This window comes from Caloenas nicobarica, chromosome 13 (genome assembly GCF_036013445.1).
Source record: "Caloenas nicobarica isolate bCalNic1 chromosome 13, bCalNic1.hap1, whole genome shotgun sequence".
Lineage (NCBI taxonomy): Eukaryota > Metazoa > Chordata > Aves > Columbiformes > Columbidae > Caloenas > Caloenas nicobarica.
This window is the reverse complement of record NC_088257.1, coordinates 4,714,273-4,736,840: the sequence shown is the minus strand read 5'-3', so window position 1 is coordinate 4,736,840 and position 22,568 is coordinate 4,714,273. Positions and strand designations below refer to the sequence as shown.

The following is a 22,568-nucleotide window of genomic DNA, read 5'->3' as shown; positions in this document are numbered from 1 at the left end:
ACAGTAAGCAATATATATAAATATACTTCTGGGTCCATCAGCAGTATGCAAGAATGTGCTTAAACAGACAAACACACTAAGGCCCTGAGTGAGCAAAGGATTAAGCACCTGCCTGCCAGAGTTAATTAGTCTGTGCAGAGCAATGCACTGATGCTGCTGCTCCTGCTCCAAGCCAGCTCCATCACCACTGGCCTGGGGCACCTCTGCATTCTGCTCTCCTCTGCTGGGTATAGGTGACTCAAGAATGAAGTTTCTTCTTCCTCCCCCATGACCCCCGTGCAAGCCAAGCTCATCACCTTGGTATCTAACCACTCATGGTGAGGATACCTCCGCTCACCAAGGACACAGGGACAGAGCTGGGAAGGAGCAGCCTCCTGCACCATCTCTCAGCACCGCACACTTCAAAGAGGAGTTAACTTGTCTTTTGGCCCGTAATGCATTTAGCCACTGTGCAAAGCAGGCACAAAGGCTGTCAGAAACCGGCTACACGCAGAGAAGAACTTGCAAAAATGTTCACTGCCTTGGGCTTCAGTGAAAATCGCTTTGGTTTCGCACTGAAAAGACCATGCTGATGCCTGGCAGCCCTTGTACATCATGGGGTGGCAGTGCCTGTACTTGCAGAGCCTGGGGACAGCTGGGGGGGCAGGGACCACACCTGAGATGTCCCTTCAGAAAGGAGATTCCCAGCAGTGGAGTTTACTCACTTTGTTGGCTTTGATTTTTACATCCTGTGTGGTCTCTTCTCTAACTGACCAGATAATACACATTCAGTGGCACGGGTAATCAACCAAAATAAATCTGAGTTATAGCTCATTGAGTAAAAAAAGGATTCTGACAAGGTACTGTGTCACATTGTACACTAATGTGCTTGTGTAATTGATTTTTTTCAAAAAATACACTATTTTTTCATCTTTACTTGAGGAACACCTAACATTCTCCTCTTAAATGAAGCCCCTCAAAAATGTTATCTGTATGTACGTGTGTGTATAAGTGGTTGTGTGGCTGAAAAGGTATTAACTGCATCTCCTAGCAAATAATTTTGCATGTGCTGTATATCCATGTGTACAGAGGTTCAGAAAGGGGAAAGTCCTTCCTGGGGACTGTAGCAAGCAGTAGATCACTGCTGGAGCAGAAGCGTCCCAGCTCATCACAGCCAAAGCTGGAAAAGACACAGCAACGATATTTAAAACTAGGACTTGCAAACTGGTAGATGCTTTCTCCATACAGAAAAGGGAAATGTAATGTCATTTTTTTTCTTCCAAACTTTGCTTGTTGTGCAAAAGAAAAGTGAATGAGCAAAAAGAAAGGGAAAAAATTCCCGCAGGATTCTCCTGCTCTACTCAAGACAATGCAGACCTGCCATTCCCCTTCATTCCCTTTCCTTCTACAATCTGTCCACACCAGTAGCATGACAGACAGAGAGCCCTCCAAAAACTACTGTTTCAGTAGATTATCACAGGTATAAAATAAAACATGAAACTGAAACACATATAAAAAGAAACTAAATACATCATCTCCTTGGAACCTAGAACAAAACTAAAAAAACCCTACTTTTTCAACATTCAAATATTCAGAAATTAAAATAGTGGAAAGTGAGAGATGGGACTAATCCAACTCTGCTTTAAAGCTTGTTGTGCTGTGAAATACCACATTACTGTACAGGCAGCATTCACCTCACTTCAGCTAATTGTGTGTGATGGACGCTGACCCACCAAAGTTTGGCGTAAGTATCAGATGGCAGAATTCAGTGTCAAGTACGCTTGAAAAAGTACTCAGGGTTGATTTTTATTACATTTAACTGCTAAGCATGCAAACCATTATTTATTATTGGTTAGGCTCTTCAATCCCACTGGATTAAAGAACACATTACATGATTTGGTCAGATTTTTTTTTAAACATTAAAATCTCTTTATGTCAATCAGATTATAGCTGTGGGGCCTCTGAGTTTCAGGGTACTGAAACGAAGATGTATTTTTAATAGCAAGAGTGCAGTAACCCTCTTTGTCGGGTACCTATGCAGTGTTTTTTGCCTTAGTATCAGAGCTCTTTCCACGTTATTTGGCATCATGCATTCCCTGTAATTTATAGTAGTCCTGCATTATATCTCCAATTTAAAGCTGGGGAACAAACAGCCACAAATCCATAAAATTTAGGTACCTATGCCTGTTTAAAAATCCCAGCAGACACCTAAATTAACATTCAGGACTCTAAATACAATTAAAATTCTGGATGTAAATAACAGAGTCAAAATCATACAAGAAGCCTGAGGCTAAAAAAAGGTTTTCTGCAACTGGATGACAAGATACACCTCACCAGTATTGTGGGTCTGCAGCATCTGGCAGGTGGTCACTGGCAGCACAGGCAATATCAAGATCCTGCTGTCATTCAAGTTTTAGCTGACTAAATATGTGAACAACCACAAGGGACAAGATTCAAAATTCATTACCTTGTGCTGTGGCGGGCAAGGGTAAAAGAATCACCTGTTGGGCACAATTTTTCCCTGGTAAACTGCACAGGAAAGGAGCTGTGAGTCAAAGACGACCTCCTATTCCATGGCAAATAAAGTTTTCTAACTTCTCCTTAAGGCACTAATGAATAAAAATGAGGATCCACCCAACATTGTACTATTGCCTTCAAATAGAATTTACTCTATTTGAAGCTTTTTAATGGATTTGCACTCTTAATTTATTCTCAGCCATCAAACTCCAAATCTTTTGGAGACAGGTAGCATCCCAGAAAAAAAAAAAGAGACTGTTGTTAACGCCCCATTAAAATAACAGGATCTACAAAGGAAAGATCAATATTTTTCAACGTGTAGTGTACAAACCTCCAGGACACCAGAAGTCCTGCAACTGTTTCTTGGTGGTCCATGAACAGGAACCACAAGAGATGCAAGTCTATTGTCAGCAGGCTTAAAATCACCACACAATTCATTGTTCGAGGATCTGCATTTGTACTGGAAAATATTTAGGTGTCTACAACCCTGAAAAATGTTGAAATGACGCTGCGATAGATGGTTTGTTGGCACAAGCTCTCCTCCCGCTGGAAGATTTGCTACATACATTGAGGACTGTGGATATTTTCTGCTGAATGGGGCCCTTGGAGAGGAAATATTTGATTTACTGCAGAGTTCTCATTTCCCTGAATTGCAAATAAAATGTAACTTGATTAAATGTAAATGAATCCTACAATACTTTTGGTGGCTTGTCTGAAACAATTGATTGTAATGGGCATCCATCATTTGGCTTGATTTTAATTCAGAGACAAAAAAGGCAAAATGAGAAAACTAGAGCAAGTGCCACTAACATTCTAGAGCTGGAGCAGTTGAGATTTCTGGCATTGGACTGTTATTTCCATTGTTTTCGGACAGCAAGCAACGCAGTGGAGGAGAAACACAACAGTAAAAGACAAAGAATAATGTGAAACACATACATAGAAATATACCTAGAGGAAAATTGAACTTTTTCACAATGAACTCCACTAAATCAGCTTAGAGAGCATGATTTGTTAAATTTATTTTAACACTGATATTTGAAAACAAATGAATAAGGAATATTCTTCTGTGTTTTTCAGAAGAAAATGTTTGTTTTTATGGACCGCCCAATTCCATTTTCACCAAGGTATAATATTCACCAAGTGCATAAGAGTAGTTTCAGCATTTCTTGTGGTCTGAAATAATAAAAGAGAAGTGAAAATTTTGATAGTGACACAAGCTTAATACACTTTTGGTGTCACTTTCTTTAAATGTGGAACTACTCCAACCACAGAGATAATTATAGATGACCATATTGTAACTGCTTTATTGCTTCTTTTTCCTCATAAATTTTAATTTTGGAAAGTTAAGTGAAAAATGTGGTTTCAATTTCCTACAAATTGCACACAATTTGGTTTTAACAAGAAAATAGAAAGAGATGGTACGTTCTTTTGGAGTGAATTACTGAGGAGTTTGTTTCTTTGTCTTTCAGCATCATCAGAATAACAAAGTACAAAATGCAAAAAAGATGACTGTGAAAAAAAGGCAGCTGTACAATGTACTAAGAAAAGCACCAAGTAATTCTTTATCTGAATAAGCTCTGAGCAATTTAACTAGATAATGCAATTGCTCTAGCTTTTTTTCCCTCTGTTTTACCAGATTAGAGTTTAAAAGAAATCAAGCTGCATACACATGTTACAGGAAATCTTCTAATAAGAAAATGCTGCGTATATAACCATCTTGCTCTCTCAGAAGGTACCAGCAATTGTCAAAGTGCCGTGCAAGGGAGCCTTATTCAGAACATATTAAAAAGGCTTGGATAAATACTTACATGGAACTAACAAAACAAAAGCAGAAATGAAAGCCAACACAAGACAGAGCCAATATTTATTTTGCCCGAGAGGTATGTGGGACTCAAATCAGTGTGTGGCTTTACCTACCGTACCCATACATATAATTACAATACACTTATTAGGTTCTTAAATCACATTAAAGGCTGCCCAGCCTTTACCTTCAGCCACAGCAGAGGTTTTAGAGGAGATGGAAGATGCCCTGGAGTAGGTAACAGCAGCGTAAAGCAAATGTTGAGGGGATCCTGCCAGTGCTGCCAGCAGAGAGGTGAGTGGGCTCAGCTCAGGATGGACAGGGAGAAGTTCCAAGTCCAACCAAGCCTATCAGTCAGCGTGGCTATGAAATGGGATGGTGGAGATCAAAATGCCAGATGGAAAGTCCACTAAGTGCTTGTAAACAGGCAGTTAAGACTTACTGTAAGGGCTGCAGGTATCGTGATTCTTAGAATAATCCCATGAAACTTCACAAAGATTGACAATTAGATTCCTAATTTAACAGAGCATTTAAATAACCTAAAGAGTTTCCTTGACTTTCACCAAGTCGTTTAGCTGCTTCTAAGGAAGGATGTTCTCAAAACTTAAAGGGTGCCAGTTGATTTACACTGTTTTTAATGCAAATAATGGTGAAAATTAACTAGTCGTGTATGTAAATATAAAGCCTTTATCAGTTTTCTTTGTTTAAATGTTAGATGCAGAGCTTCCAGAAACAAGTAGCAAATAAACAAGAGAGAAACATTTATAATTAATTTTAGAGCAAAAGAAATTTTCATTATGAGAGCATATGCAAAAAAAAAAAAAACAAACAATTTCCCCCAAAAAAACGAAACAAAACAAAACCTGGCACTGTAAGTAGTACTTTGGGAAAGAAAAAACAAAACAAACCAAAAACTTCCATAAAAACTCAAGTTACCAAATCTAGAGGGATCCAAGTTATTAGGGAATTACTGCACAAATTTGAGAAAATATCTGTAATGAATTTCATGCAGCTTTAGACTTTATTACACAAATCCCTAGTATTTTTTATTTTGTAAGAAAACTTTCACTGGTCAATAACCGGGTAAGTCTCAAACTGTTTTCTGAAAAAACACGTGTGTGAACCGATGAAGCTGCTTAACTGCTCTGTTGACACCCCATGCCATAGTCGTTTCCTGCCATAACACACATTTTTCATCTGATCTATGACTGTAATCACCAAAGACAGAAAAAAACCACAAGCACTGCGGGTGCCTTAAAAAGATGCTACACCACAAACATCTTGACCTACAAGAAAATAATTCTTTCTGTGAATAGGAAGGCATGGTCCTACCTCTTTCCAGAGGCAAGAGCATGTCTTCGGTTTACAATGGTCCCTTCCTGCCTGTAGATGCAATGAGCGCAAGAGAAGAGGGTTTTCTTCACCCCGCGTGTCCCCTCAGAGTCAGAACACACATCTCAGCCATTTATCATCCTGCCATCTCAACCTGCCAGCTCGACGAGGATTTTTCCCCCAGGGTTTCTAAACTAGAAATGTTATTTAGGTTACGAAAACAATTGCACGTTTTCTGCTTCCTGAGCCAGCGTAGACCAGCAAGGATGCAAACGAAAGGAACCATAAAGCTGCCAGGGATCCAGCTCACTCCTCACCTCCTTGCCCAGGGAAAACACACCCGTGGAGGGAGAACTTGTGCCTGGGAAAGCAGCACATGGTGAGATGCTGTGACCATCACAACCTGTGCTCGCTTCAGTATTGAGGGTTCCAGAGTCTTACTGCAGGGCCTTGCAGTTTACAGAAAGCAATTTTCTTTGGCCTCTGCATCAGCCAGAGGTTATTTTCCTTCTTTCATTTTTCCTCCCTTCCCCCTATTCCTTGATCAGAAGTGTCCATTTCACTACCCCCTAGCCCCCCAGCTATATGGCTTAAAGGAGAAAAAAGGACGAACCTTGCATGTCCAACAATGCTGGGGATCCAGTGCAAATCCTGCAGATTAGCTGAAAATTTAGCCGAAATTTGCAAGAGGCCTGATCTGTTCAGAACTTGCTCATCTGGTCTTTCTCATATTTTTAGGTGATGATCACAGGGGATGAACTAAGTTTGCAGGCACATATAAAGCAGCTTCCTCACAGGGCAGGATGCATGTTTGTCTTCACAAGTGCTAAAATGTTGCCCCGTTACAGGAGTTCACTAATTTTTACCTCGCACAGTTTCTTACTTTTTTTTTTTTTTTTTACATCATTAAATCTTATCTGTGCTCATTATAAAATTCTTGCTGCTAAATTATTTATGCCAAACAACTGAGTGTGATACCTTTGCAGATGTCAGCAGATAAACAGAAATGCAATGTTGCATGATGGAGTTTAATGCTGTGGAAATGTCGGGGCGCTTATTTTAAAATTCCACTGACCTTTGCTGTCCTTTTTTCAATGTTTGCTTATTGCTACAGTAAGGAAACACTGCAACAAGATTAGTCATTTTTATATGTGGATCCTGAAAGTCAGTATTTAAGGAAAGCATGTTTCCTCAATTACACCATTTCTGATTACGTGCTATCGAAACAGACAGCATGGAGATACCATTTACACAGAACATGGGCAATACATGTGATACAGTGAAGAGAGCAAGAGCAAAAAAAACTCAAGAAAAGCCGAAGTACAGGATTGTCCTAAGAGGAGCACGGGAGCTCGATGTCTGCCTATTGTTACAGCGGGACACTGTGACATTAAGCTGCTACAGGTTTGTTGTTATTTTGGGGGTTCCTCTCTTTCCCAGCTGGCAGTCCAGGCTCTGCGGAACCCGTGTAACAAGGCAATAGCGTCTGCAAAATAATGAGCCGGGAAGGCAGTGTGGTTCTTCCACTGCAATGCTAGGTGCGATGTTGCACACTAAAGCTCCAGATCAATACTTCCAGCAGCAAGCCGTTCAATACCCCTGAATTATTGCTTCATTTTTCTTCTTATTATAGATGAGTTGTGTTATTATTTTCCCCAAATCGATATTTTACAACCTTTTTTATCCGTTTCTCCATAAATTTTGTGATTACTTTAAACTGGGAATTCCGGTACACTAAATAAGATGCAGTGTCTGAGAGGTAGTGAATGTACCAACACGATTTTTTACTCAAGACACTACTTAAAGGCAGATCCTAATCAATACCTAAGGAGGAAAATTTTTATGTAAGGAAGTCAGATGCGGCACCACTCTTACAAAATCAAAACTCACATTCCTATTAAATATTAGCTACAAAAGAAGACTCTTTTGGAAGCACAGGGAAAGAGAGGTCTGATGGGCACTTTGCGTGGGAAATTTAATTCCAAACAAATATACTTTTTACTTTCCCTCAGCTAAAGGGCGACCATAATTCACTGAAATTGTTTCTCACAAAGCAGATAATCCTGTGCACCTTAGAGTGATTTAATTAGCTTCCATAGCTGTCTCCTGCTAAGTGTTTAAAGCATCTGCAAATCAAATCATGTTAACTCATCTGCTGCATCACTTTCTTTGTTGTATGCATAGGACCTTCCTAATGGCATTAATAGAAGCATGAGTTTCCCTGGAGAGGGGAGCAGCAAGGTGAGTTAATTACGTAGTTACTGTAAAATTGTGTACATTATTCCACAGAACACACAGGCTGCTGCACAGAAAATTAGGATGATTTGGGCTAATCTCACGGACCACAACTTTGTAATTTGAGGATAATGCAGATTTCCACTGAAACCGGAGGAATTCTGCCGAATTCCTGCGTGCAGTCTTCCCGGCCGGGCTGTTCACAGGCTGCAGTGCAGGATCCTGACTATTCCCTACACATTGGCTACAATTTCTGTCCTCACATTCACTGCACAATTACAAGATGGAACAGTAGGAGTCACAGTAATCTCCATTCAATGTTTTATTACACCTTAATATTTTTAAAAGGAAAATAAAAACCAAAACAGAAGACCTGCCTGGGATTTTCTGCCGTAAATTGTACATATTTCTGCTCATATCCATTTGGTCTAATTAGGCACAGCATTGCAGACCCCTTGAAGAGCAAGTCCAGCAGCTCCTTTGGGTCTGGGCATCAGTACTACAGTGGGCAAACAATTCATAACAAACCATTCCCTCTCAGTACCTGTCCAAAGAGACATCTTTCTCCAATTGGCTTGTTAGCTGAAAGCATTTGTAAAATAGTTCTTCTGATTAGCCTTGTTCTTCTAGACAGATCATTAGAATGGCTTGTTACAAATTTTCATTTTAAATTGTCCGTTTATAGCGTATGTTCGGAGAGGGCATCACCTCACCTGTGTGTTTGCTGTTTTCAAGTCATGCTTCCTAACAGCTAACAGTAAGTTTTACATCCTTTTGTTCAGGCAAAGACATATACACTACGGAAAGTTCACTTTTCATAGTACACTCTGAGTTTTTCTTAAAACGAACTCTGTCAACTAACTCACTTCTTCACACACTCAAAGAGTGCAAAGCACTACAGGGAAACGGAAGGAAATTCATTGCCAAAAAACAGATGAATATTCATGGTCCTTAGAAATACCCTTATTTCCCAGCTCTAATCAGCATGAATATCTGTGAAAAAAAGTCTAATGGGGGAAATTGGAGAGGGGAGGGGGTCATTTCCATCCTTTCCCTTAGGCCCCAATTTAAAGAAGGCTCATTTGTCTTTTTAACAGAACTTGCAAGCGGTGCAAGGATGAACAGTTTTGGTGAAGAAACGATGTGCAGACTGGCCTTGTCTTTGGGAAAATGGAACTAAATTCTTCGTTCCAGAACAAAAGATACCTCGTGCAGACTCTTGTTCCTGTCCCTGACCTGCCAGACACATACACTGGCCTGAGAGCCCCTCCATCAATAACAGAGCCTGAGCTGACAAAAATACCCAGGGAAAATACAATCTAAGGCAAACAGGTGAGGCGTGTTTCACTCTCTTCCTTTTAAATAAACACCACACACATTTCAACGCAAGATTTAAGGGAACCAGAAGTACTTCAAAATGAAAAACCTGTAGAGAAAAATATTATTTTTCAGTATGGTGGCCACTTTAAGACCTATTTTTAGGAACAACAATGTAACGACTATTTCTAGCAGCTGTGCACAACATGCTTGTGAACTTTGGGGAGAATTTTCTTTGGAGTGCTGAATCTAGTCAGAAATCTACATTTGGAAAAAAACATTTCCCTTGAAGAAGTGACCTTTCAACATGAATTCATGGTTACTTCTGTCAGTAAAATCTTGCCTTTCATTTTTATAAATACAAGCTTGCTGCTAGAACTGCCTGAGCATACAAACTATTGTTTTTACCCGATGAGTTGTAGTCTTCTAAGGGAAGTACCTCACAGAAAGCTAGGAATATGATATAAATTAAGATTTAAAAACAAACAAACAAACAAACAAACCAAAACAAAAAGGTGGGGGGAACAATAAGCACATGTATTTCAGAAACTAGCATAGGATCGTAATACTTGGAGCAATAGTTGCTTTCCTACACGGCGCCTAACGCGTGGGTGACTAAGGGTGTAAAGCTTCTCACCCAGCTTCAGCCATCCAAATGCACATTTGAGAACTTTTTTAGAGCCCATCTGCAGACGAAGGACAGAGAGGAGAGTTTCTTGATGCAGATACACCCACTTCTAAGATGATGTCTGAGACAGTCAAGGGGGTATCATGCCCCAGAGCTTCAAAGGGAGGGTTGCTAGAGCTCACGAGATTCCTATCCCTTGTGCGGACAATGTAAAAGAGGACCTCATTATGTTGAAAAGAGATAAAGCTCACTCTGGAAGATGCTGCAGTACTAAAAAGCGACAGCAAGTTTCACAATTATTTGTAGACATCACAGGTTTTGCTCTGTAACTTTCACAGATTTAAAATGGAGAGTTTGACACAAATTCTTGTTTTCACAAACATGTATTTTTGCTGGGTGACTCTTACTACATCTTAATTTCCATGTGCATTTTCTGTCGCATGGGGACTTAAAAAAAATATCATTCTTAGTTGATTATGTGTGGCTTCTCTGTCTGGTTTTGGGTGGGTTTTTTTGCTGGTGTGTTTTTTTTTTTTTTTGTGGGAGGGTGTTCTTTTTGTTGTCGTTGGGTTTGGTTTGTTTTTTTTTAAATTAACCCTCTGTCCACTGAGAATGAGGTTTCCTCTTGTTAACCACCGATGCTGACACCTGGTGCTATGCAAGAGCGGTTCAAGAGTCCGCAACGCTTCACGCAAAGAGGCTAACTACAATTTATGCCAACAGGAAAAAGATGAAAACATTACATTTGGGAGGGAAGGGAGAGAAGGGAAACTAAAGAAGACACTGAAAGATGAAGCAACAGTGGCTATGGCCACGCAAATACCTTAGGGCAAACTGCACAAGACTGCAGGTCCAGAAGGGTACCTCTCCAAATCCAGGCTCTTTATTGTGATACTGAATGGACGGTTCACAGTTATCTCCCCAAGGTGTAAACTGCCATGAACTATCTGATACTTGAAAGTCTAAGTTTGGCATTGGCTATTAAAAAGTTCCTGCGGAACAGTCAACATGCTGCAAAACCATAGTCTGATTTACATCACACAAACATGCTTGTGTACTAGTATGCTACAAAACTTCTGTCCTACCATGTGGGATAAAAGATCTGCATACTCCTGGCTTGGCAGAATAAAGTAACGGTTTTATACTTCTATAGTTAACCACAGAGCTCGCAACAGACCAGTGGCAAGATCCAATGGCAAAACACCTTTCAGTGAAGGTTATACAAGACAGCAGAAAAGCACAAAGAACTTCACGCTCCATGAAATAAGTTGCTCTTGCATCCACTCAGATGAAAGGCTGCAAGTACAAGATTTTCCTTTTATCTATATATTAAAAAAGCCTAAACGTGTAGACATGGGCTATATTGGGGCACATCTACTCTGTAGTCATAGCTTTAACCAGGCTAGATAAGCGTTACTGGCTGCATAGGGATGCCAGTACAAGCTCAAAGCGAGTGAGGCTGCCCAAATCCTTCCTCTGGGGAACGATGGCTGCACAGCTCACCGCTGGTCTGAGCCAGCCCTGCAGCCTTCTCCTGTGTAACAACATGCCTAAGCAAAATGAACCCTTACTAACAAGCACCTTGAAGGATTAAGCACATAATAAGGAGGCTATTTTGCAGGTAGTGCCGTGCAGGAGCGTGCCTCAGGTGGCCGTGCGCTAAATTCATGTTCTGATTTTCTGGCCGGAGCCAGCGCGCTGTGTGCACGGGCACCTCTGACAGTCCAGCCCACAGCCTGGCCATTTTTCAACAACACACAGTAAATCCTGCACACGGTTCCAGGCAGAAATCAAAACCTGCTGCACCCCATGAGAAGTACAAGACGGGTGAGTTAGGTACATATACACCCGCAAGGCAGCCAGAATTCCCGGCTATGAAATATTTCAGTAGCAACAAGTAGCCAAGGAGTTGACTTTTTGGATCAGCAGAGACAGTGCCTTGTCCCTCTTCTCAGGGCATAGGACCAAAATGCATTGAGGTAAGCAGTACAGCCACTGCCGCTACTATAAACCATACATTTCTGTGGCATTTATCTAATCTGAATACTCATACATTAAGAAACAAGACAGTGAAGACCCCTGTAGAAACAGAGTGCAATGCAGGGGTTTTAGTAATTCATCTCAGCTTTCTGTTTTATTGGCCATTTTTTTTTAAGATGGAATAATATCTTATCAACTGACATGAGCTAAAAGGAGAATAAAAAAAGATTAACAATTTCAGTTTGAAGCAAGGGCATGAAAATTTAAAGGTTTTGGGGTGGGGATAAAGAGAAGAATTTACAAGGTTTATTTTGTGAACCCAGAGGGTTAATTTATCATGGAGTAAGTTCAGAACTTGAAAAGCAAAAAACACTTCATTGGCTTTGAAGGTCAGATAACTATGTTATATCATATTCAATAAGTTAAGGTTCCAAGGGTCTATGGGGTTGCATGACAATTGCAGAAATCCTTATAAAGCCTAGTTTATACCTTTATCGTTAATAGCTTTCTAATCCTTTACCACAAATTTATAGTTTAGAAATGGCAACACATCTTAAAGATTAAAGGTATGTGACACACAGTTCATGTCCTTTAATAATCAAATCACACAGCTTAGATTGGGGGCTTATCAGGCTTTTTCCTACTCTATGGTTTCATAGGTAGAGAATACTTTATATCCCTATTACATGAGTGATGAATGGGACCATTGGTTATGGGCTGTTATTTGCTTGGCTGTAGTCAATATGTTTTCTTTGGACAGGGACTTCAGTGATTTATTTCTCTTTTGGCCTTATCACTTATTAACTCAGGGCAGACAGAAACAGCCAAGGTTGTGAATAAGGACTAGTGCCCATTTAGACTTCTAATATCAGAGAAAATATTCTTTTTAATGATGCAGCTACCCTTTGCTGCATAGACTCTGATTGCACTTCCCTCTAACTAGAAAATAAAGGTCATATTTCTTGGTAAGTGTATACATAAAATATGCAAAATAATATGTTTCCTTCACAGCCAGCTTTATTCTGATGGTTGCTGTAATTGCTTTCATTTTGCAGCTGTCCTACAGGTACACTGCACACTTTTAGCTATTGTTTTTTGCAGTGTGTTATGATGCTGCCAGTGTTTAAGAAATACCAAAGATATGAGGGTTCTGTGTTCCGATTAGCATACAAAAGGGATTTTCCAGTCTACCTCCACTGCTCCCTCACTGTCTGGTAACACCCTTTTTACTCACAATCAATTAGGATTCCTCCCAGCTTCTTTTCCTGAATTGCTGCAAACCAAACCAACAACCCCAATATTCAACCCTGATAATTGTCTGTATTTCACTGCACTGGGCATACCCTAACAAACTTCAAAAGCAAACGCTTTTGTAATGACATTCATCCCTAAGCCCACCACTAAATAATAAAGACTGAAGTTATTTAATCTAGGAAAGCTTGGTCCAAAACAACGGCAATTTTTTTCCCAACCCCCCCGCTAAAAATTTTCAGGCAGACCAGGTATTCATACTGACTCAGCAGAGCAACGAAGTTAATGAACTGGAACTCAGAAAAGGTCAGTTCAAGCTTAAACAGAGATTTTCCCTTTCAAAGGCAGGTAACACCCAAGATCACATCACTACTTTTGGTGCTTGGAGGCGGAGACTGCCCCAATCCCTCCCTTATTTTCCCATCTGTATTTTACCTGCAATCCTCCCCAACCCAGCAGTGGAGTCCTGAGGACCTAGTTCTTCAGTGACTATGGCAAACTCCTGTGGTAGCAGAAAGCCATGTGTACAGCTCAACTTCTTCAGCCCCACGCACCACCCCAAAGACGGGTCCATCTCTGAGCTCTGCACAGCACCTGATGCCCCTGGGGTCCCCACAGTGAGGTCCAGCTGGGAGCCAACACTCCACAATGAGATGCAGGGGGAAGCCAGTAAACTCTGCATTTTTTCAGATAGCTGTTAGGAGGGGGTTTTTGCTTGTTTCCAGAGACACTAATTAAATTCACCAGTAAAAGTCTACATTTACAAAGGATGAATTTAATGCTTCCTTACTTGATTGTGCAATAGTTAGGATTTGCCATCTCTCCTCTGTCCTTTGCAGAGTCGCTCTGCGATCAGGAACAGACTTTATTTTGAGCATCCAAAGCACAGGGTAACCTGCAGTGCAGGGCTCTCCTGCTTTTAAGAACAGACACTAGCTCTTATTTTAAACTTTATGCATTTCTTTGTATTGAGGGATTTTGTTCTCTTCTGAAGCACTCGGTGACGATTCAACTTCGAGACATCTGATACTTTTTATTCTACCACTGCTATTAATATTTACTAGTGAAAGGCAGATAAAAACTGCTGTTAAAAACAAATGGCATTCATTTGCTAGCTACCAAATCTCATAGCTGGTCACTCTTCTGGACAAGTGATGTGCTCTGTATTTCATTTAAGATTAATGATCATCATATCTTTGAGGGTGAAGAATTTTATGAACACATCAGGATAAAACCCAAGATAGCATCAGAGATGCTGGCTTTTTTATTTTATTTTTATCGTTCTGTTGATGGTGGCCTTCCCTCCTCATTTATACTAATCAGCTATTTAAGTGCTCATGATTTAATAATAAACACACATGAATGAGGCATTGTAAAACTAATGAGGTTGTGTATTACTGATGTTGAGAAGAACTGCCACTAGGTTTTAACATTTCTCAGGAACTAACACATACACAGCTATGGCCAAGGTTAGCTGGCGTAAGGGTCAATCTCTAGCCCACAGGGATCAAGAAAGGCTCCAGTGGGGCTACAGGAACCTCTTGACAGCCAGTCTGTCTCTCATCACCACTTCTTTTTCCTGTTTTTAAGTCTACAAACTCCAGAGCTCTCCATTCTGAAAACTGATTGCTTCATTGATTACGTATCTTTTGAACTTTGCATAGTTATTGGTGCCCTCTTGAAAGCAGAGAATTTTCCTAGCAAAGGAATCACTGAAGTTTACCACACTGGAAAACTTAGGGACTGGATATCACCTATTAAGTGGTTCCAGTTCTGACCAGATCTGTGTACAGGACTTAAATCTCTGCTTCCAGGTCCATGGCCTGAAATTTTAAATAGTGATAGGTAGTGTTTGGTCTCTTACTCTTAGAGGTATTTGACTTAAGAAATGAAAAGAGAAAGGTTCTCAGAAAACGACTACCCTGTGCTTCTATACATTGAGCCATTTAAAGCTAAAAAACTAAAAATGAAGCCACCTAAAATGGAGGCTTTTGAAAATGTTGCCCAAATCATCTGTGATCTGCAAGGCTCTTCCTATTTGTGCACAGACGCAAATGTTTTTGGAAGTAAATAAAGGGTGAAACGAGGATGGAGCAGGGATTTTTCCACATGAGGCTATTTCTTCTTTTGTAGCAACTTGGGGAGTGAAAAGTTCCCTGAGAAGCCCTATGACCCTTCAGAGAAAAATGCAGTTTCCCAGAAATTCTGCAAAGATCCTGACCTTCACAGCGCTAGCATTTCTCCATCACTCTACACACAATGGCCCACAAGCGCAATGCAAACACTGGTCAGTCTGGGCAGTGCTCCACTCTGACCTTCGTCACAATTATCCTGGAGGATCAGCGCTCAGCATCTCGGATATTCGCCCGGCACAGCAAGCCCCGCATGTCTACGCTGACTCTACATCCACCCATTCCTGTTAGTAGCACTTCTAGAGACACACCGTACCCCATAGCTTGTAACAAACCCCAAATGAGCTGTGTGGGGACTTGCCTGTTTCTCTAGGTACAAACAATTTAGCCCTCAGCCTCCCTGCAAGAATAATGCAAATGAAAATTCTAACCTGTATCCAATCATGTAAACAATTTTCAAAAAAAAAGGAACAGTATGTGGAGTACTGCTCAGCTAAGCATCTGAATTAATGCCATGTTGTACACATAACCTTGGTGACAGAGCTGTATAATTCTGGTCGCTATGTAGTCCTTTGCTCTAGCTCGGTAACAAAAGCACAAAACCTTAAACTGAGCAGGTGGTAGAAAACACAGCATAATGCGTTTTTATGGGCCTTCCATATGTCTTTTCCAACATGCAGTGAGACAAATTCTCATTTCACTTACATTCACGCAGTCTCACTCAAATCTCACAGTTTAGTACCACCATCCATAGCAAAATTCATCTATGAAAATCATGCTATCCATGATGTATCCATTTCTTTTTAATTAAAAAGAAAAAAATCCCCTCAAAAGTATCGCAAATCTGTGTCAATTCTCATCCCTTACTTAAATCAACCATATATGCCTGGAGTCACCTTGGCAAACTATCTACATATTTGTATCTTTAATGGCTTCTTCCATTATCTCAGGTAGCGATACATACCTCACTCCTGAGTTGTGACATGAAAACTCATTCAAGGCTCTTCACTACCAAAAGAGACTTACAGATGAGGGTACCACAGGTAAACACCAACAAGCAAATTTGGGTATCTCTGTGTGCAGTATGAACTTTTAACATTATTCCAAAATGAACACACACGCAAGACGTGTTGAGACTTCCCTATATCTTATAATGTGCTCTCAGGACTGTCAAAGCTTAAATCTAAGAAATAATTGCTTTATAAGTGCATGCTAATGGCTTGCTTTGCAGATGGAAAATAGAAAACTTATGTTTACTTGTAAGCACAGGGTTGACGCTGGTTTATTTCTTTCAAAAATACTTACAAAAGCCAGGATTTCTCTGTATATATGTGACCTTGATTCCTAGATGGCACATGGACTACTTAGAGATCATGTTACTAAGTTATTTGCAGTTAAAGGGGAAAAAAAGGCTAAAATTAATGGGTCACTGGGTATTTTCTTCTGAGAACTTAAGTACTTAACAGTAAGAAAAAAACAGTTTACAGCCAGGTGGCTTGAGGGGATATTTTGTTGAACACTGATTAAAAATAATTTCTTCTAAATGAGACCTGACCACAAAATGGGACCATTAACGAGCAGGGACATTCTCACCAGAAAGGAAACTATGCTTGATCGACTCCTGCACCGCCCACAACCCCCAGGTTTTTTTCTCTCTCTCTCACACACTCTCTTTTATTTTTTTTGCCTTTTCTCCTCTCCCCTTTTCTTGTTCTTAATAGCAGAGTAAATAAGCAGCAAGTGATGCTGAAATGTTTTCGGCCAAAAACAGAGGCCAAACTCCTCTGAGAAAACATTTGGCCTCTGTGGTTTTGTAATATGTTCCAGAACACTGAGTTCACTGAAGAACATTGTGAAAAACTCCCATCGGCTGGAGTGATGCTGGGGAATGTTACTGTATCCCAAATTCCAATTGGTCCATTTCCTGCAGGCCTTGTTAAAAAAAAAAAAAAAAATAGTGCTATGTGGGAGTTAAAACAAGTTCTCATGGGAAAAACGAATGGCAAGAAATTCTAGCTTTAAAAGAAACAGCTAATCTGCTAGTTTGATTGTTCTTCAAAACTTACAATGAACCAATAATCCTAATTAAAAACACTTGGCCTAGTTCTCTAAAGCATCATAGCTTTTTCTATGCTTCGTTTGTACACACCATAGACTATTAGTTTTTTTCTAGTGCTCACTAACAAAGTGCTGACTTTGTTGGGATGGCTGAGCTAATTTCGTGAACTCAGTGTGAAACCTTAGCTAAACAAAATTGTGGTAATTTTCCTTAATTTGTAAAAGTGATTGGAGTGCAAACAAAATTTTCCTCTTGGGTCAATCCTATAATTTTCAATTAACTAAAACTAATCGTCAGGCGTGTACTGAACCTGCATTTTGTTTAAAGGGCTGGAAGGCACTTCTGAAGGTCAGGATGCATTAATTGTTTTTATTTTAGTTTCATTTAGTTCTTTTTTAAAAGCCACATTTAAGTTCAGGCTGCCTGTAAAAGGAAAATGCAAATTACGTGAGGTACGATTTCAGTCACAATAGCTTTTCTGTATCTACCGCAACTCTATAAAAGCTGCATGAGTGAGAGAATTGTCCACGGACTCAATCACCTTTGATTATATCATTGTTCTTTAGTATTTCATAACTTTCATTTACTGAATGAAAAACAATGTGTTTTAAACACTAACCTTAAAATGCATATATGGAAACACTCTCCCTACTGGGACACTTTATTTTCACATTCAGACATCTGCTTTTGGGCAGACAGGCTAAACTGCCGCCCTCCTTTTCACTGGAAAAGCTAATTAATGATGATCTGAAAAGCAAAAAGGGCCCAAGCCATTTTTACGTTTAAATCGCAAAATGAAGTCCCCCAAAATTTCTTCGCAATGTCGAGGGCGGCAGGTTTCCTCCCTTTCTCCTTCTGCCTGTATACTTGCCATTCCACCAGCCCAAGACGCAGCCAGGCTGGCGGCTCGACGGCAAGCAGGACAGCACAACTTATGGTGAGCGTGAATGTGAGACGGGAAAGGATTCATGGTCACGCTGTCCAGAGCTCTGGCTGACACTTCCACATGGTATACGCTGGCAATTTAAACCTTTGCTTTTGCTTTTTCTTTTGTTCCAACACATTCAAACACTAAATAATTTTTTTATATGGTGTGTTATTGTCCGATATATGAATTTCCCACAGATTGTTGAAATCATAATGCTCACAATAAATACACGCAGCCTCCACAATTGCCTGCTGCTCAGCCAGCAAGGTGATACATGAACATTTTAAGACTCAGTTTAAAGAAACCCAGTGCATAATCCCAGCTGGGGCGAGGGTATTTGGAAAAGACAACAAAGCTTTACAAGAGACCTTTGTTTAACTTGTTCAGCATTATGAAAATCAAACGAGAGCTTCATTATCCAGCTGGAGCACAGAGGTCTGTCCTCTGCCTCGAGTCCCTCTGTGTACATTCATAGTTGGAGCAATATACGTGCCCAGTGTAATGCAGAGTGCCTCACCGACACAAGTATTTATGATATATCTTACTCTTAAAGTTTCAGGGGCATTTAAGAATGAGAAAAGGAATTGCAGTGGATTCTGGAAAAGAGCTGCAGAAGTAATCCTGTCTGCATATGTCGACCAACAAGTGCATAAGACGACAAGCACATCGAAACCTGGACCAAGCCATTAATTCTCAGGCCATGCATACCTTCCAAGGAATAAATGACACACATTCTTTTTAAAAAGCTAGGCTGCTTTTTGATTTACTTCCCATGCCATCCTTGTCACTACTGAGCGTGGTTTAACATTGACAGCACCTGAGATGTTCTAGCACGTTTTTTGTTAAAAACTCTTCAGGCCAAACCAGTTGACTCTGTGGTCTCAGTGTGGGACGTCACCCCAAAACACACCACAAGTTACCAGGTCTGCAGTGTCAGCCCGGCTGAAAGCCACCGAGCCTCCCTGGGAGTCAGAGACAAGTGTGTCATGGTGAGATGGGCAGGCACACCTACTGCTGCTTGGAATACTTGCTGGACAACATGAGATGGAGATATTCAGCAAGATGCTTCTTGGAAGGCAGGTTCATGATTGCACCAGTGTGTCTGCCTCTTGATGCCTGTACTCTTCGTCTGTTTAAGTATCTGTTTCTCTCCTTCCTCCCCACTCCTTGGTAAAGAGAAGTCCCATTGCGAAGACAAACGAGCAAACAAAAATCCCACAATACTATGTTTTCAGATTCATCTCTGTGGTCATCCATTTCTGAAATTCAGCCTTAAATTGGTATCTTCAATACCAGCCAAAATAATAAAATACAGTACAGCTTTTAACGATGAAAGCAGGAGCCCTGGCAAGTGTGATATATTGCTGCCCTATTTCTCCACGTTGTATCTAGTACTAAAGCATCCTTACCTGTGTAAATGAATCTTCCAGGCGTTCCCTTGCAAAACTGCTTAGACTTGTAGGACAATGTGACTTCTACAACCCCTGGGATATGTCGGGGAGGCGTCTGTACACGGATGGCATGAGGAGTAATCAGCTAGAGGAAAACATTGAGAAGGGAAAGGGGGAAAAAAAGCGCTGTTACATGCTGAACACTTCTTCAATAACACTTTCCTCTCAGATCAGAGTAAACAAGCTTTGAAACATGTAATTAACCTGTCAATGTTTGAATACAATCTTGATATAACCTACACAAAAGCCAGTGACTACAATATTTACAAGCATTTTCCTTCTCAGTTGTAACAACATTATTTCTGTTTTCATACATGGCAGGCACTTGCTTCCTGCTACAAGCATTACCCCTCGTTTAATGCAATGGCTTTAGCTTACAGCAGCAGGATGCCCATGTTTGCTCAGGTGATCATTAGGGTCATGACAGTGTCCAACAAATCTGATTGATAAATGATACACTCAGGTGTGAACACAGCGCAGCACAAGCCCAGGCTGAGATTCACTGCACAGCTAAAGCCCGGGCAGGCTTGTAAACACACTGGTCCCCAGCTGACATCTGTACACTGCGAAAGCACCATGTGCTGCTGCTTTAATTCTCTATTTATATTGTGGAGGTGTAACTGATTACTGCAGAAATGCAAAGCTTGGCTTCTGAAGGATGCTGGATCTCATTGCAGGTGATCAGAGCACACAATGAGACACACCAAATATAACCATCTAACCATCACTTCCAGTCTGCCTTCACTGCAATGACTGAAACACATCTGAGAGGGCTCCGCACATGTGGATTTACACAGTAATAAGTAGATGAACTTATCTTTCTTGCTAACAGAGCTGGGGATCCTGATCCTCTTAACATAAAGGCTGGGGTGGGTCAGTGCTGCAGTTTCCAGGTTCTAGGCCATTTTTGCTCTTTCAGGATTCTGGACTGGATTTAAAATGTAGTCCCTGAAATTAATATAAGAGCCATCTAGGAGTTCACTCATTTATGGCAATTTATCCCAAATCTCTGCTGCACTCAAAAACTGCAGAATTATCCTTCCCATCACTGGAATGTCCTCTTACTCATGCTCCCTCAGACAAGAAGAGTAAAAAGAGGTACATAGAAAAGGGGACATGATTGTGTCCAGGAACCAAGATGCGGCTCTGGCACATGGATAATCCTTCTCTAACTGACTGTGGCACATTAGAACACTTCTAGAGAGGCAAACAAGATCAAGACCATAACCAGCCTTGACAGTGAGCAAAGCCATGGGCACCCTATACAGACAGTCAACTGCTCTGTGCTGTTGGTTGACTCACATCCTGGATGGGGGAACACATTTCTATAGATTTTTTTTTTCTTAAATAAAAAGTTAATTTTATTCTTATTTTTACTGGGAACCAAATCTTTCAAAACTGTAGTAAGGTCCTACCAAAAAAAAATCACACTTTTAACCAGTTCTTTGTTTAGAGCACAGGACTGAAAAAGCACAGGAGAATAATGTCTGTCTGAGAGCCATCTGTGCTACTGAGGGAAATGGCATACACAGTAGGAAGTTCTCCATATTTAAAATAAGAAAATTAACAGTAAATCAAGTTGAAGATTAAAACCAAAACTACTAGCATCCGATGCTCCAAAAGTTATTCAGATCCACGGAAGTGGATTTAGAAATGATCATGTAGGAATTGATGCCTTCTTGTTTGTGAGCTCCAAAGAACATATTTTCGGGCTCTGCTTTGAAATCATGTGATTTAGGAACTTATTTATTTTTGAAAGAAACCTGCCTTTTTTCTAAATTGCTGACTCTCTCAACTGGCAAAACAAACAAACTTCCAAAGATTGCTTATACTTAAATTGAGTTGTCTTACAGTTGGGCTCACCCAAGCCTAAAAGTCTAGGCCAATTATCTCCACATCCTCAATAGTCAGCAGAGGCAGAAAGCACTGCCAAACAGCATTTTATTTCCAGTGCTTTAGACACCTCTCATGTTGGGATGAGCTGCTTTCTGGAAGCATCTACCTTTCCCCAGTAAACCCAGATGACAAGTTTAGGTTAGATGCTTAACTGTAGGCAGCCAAACACAGCTGAGATAAATCCCATCCCCAAGTGGTTCTGGTTAACTGGGTGAACTGGCAAGAGGAGAAAAGATTCATGACATTTTTAGGGGGAAAATATTTGTAAAAACAGCCAAGGATTTTAATAGTAAAGGTTAACATGCTAATCTTACTGTATCAGCATGTGCCTTGCACCCCTCACCCCCATTCTGGCACGAGCTATACAGGCAGCTTCTGGTTGTATCTTTGAATTTCCCAGCATTTACTGGTCTGTCACCACTTTAATGTGCTTTAAACATAATTTGTGGCATTTTCCAATACTCATCTTCCCTGGTTCCCAAGAAATGTCTGACCTATTTATGGTCCATTGTTACAGAGAGCTGGGGAGAGTTAAGCAAGTTTCCTGGTTTGTTCTCCACAAACAGTTTGGTTTTCCTTTGTGCTCTGAAGTAAATAAGTTTAACTGTGTTTAAAACCACAAATATACAATAATGTCGCCCACACATTCCCAAAGGGTGAACATTATGTCTGAAGTCCTATGGCTTCAGATACCCGGGATATATTTTACTCCTTCCTTCTCTAGAACTAAAGCTTGGGAGGTATACCAGAATACATGTGCCTTTTGCTTTTTCTCCTTGGCATCTGCCACTGACCACTGTCAGAGATATAGTGCTGAGCTAGAAGGAGCTTTGTTCTGGGTCAGCCTCCAGTTCTCATGCACACAGAAAGAAACTGGCTGGCTTGGTTGCACACCAGTAGCCTGCTATATCGCTGTCATATCACAGAATTGTCTTTAAGGGACAAACGACGTCACTGCACTTCAAAACCTGCCCTCTGAACCTCACCTTTGGACTTGAACTCTGATTCCCAGGTGCTGCCAGGATATGCATCGTGGATTGTGACCAGCTGGCTGGATTGCCC

At 40.6% G+C, this 22,568-nt stretch overlaps 1 protein-coding gene across 5 annotated transcripts in view; it reads right to left on the bottom strand.

Moving 5' to 3' along the window:
* The window catches only part of EBF1 (EBF transcription factor 1), a 275,393-nt gene that overhangs the window by 42,889 nt on the left and 209,936 nt on the right, over positions 1-22,568 (bottom strand). For all 5 annotated transcript variants that reach the window (XM_065643903.1, XM_065643904.1, XM_065643906.1 and 2 more), the window contains exon 10: positions 19,569-19,695. In XM_065643903.1, coding sequence (XP_065499975.1) covers positions 19,569-19,695 — 127 coding nt within the window. The remainder of the gene's footprint in view (positions 1-19,568; positions 19,696-22,568) is intronic.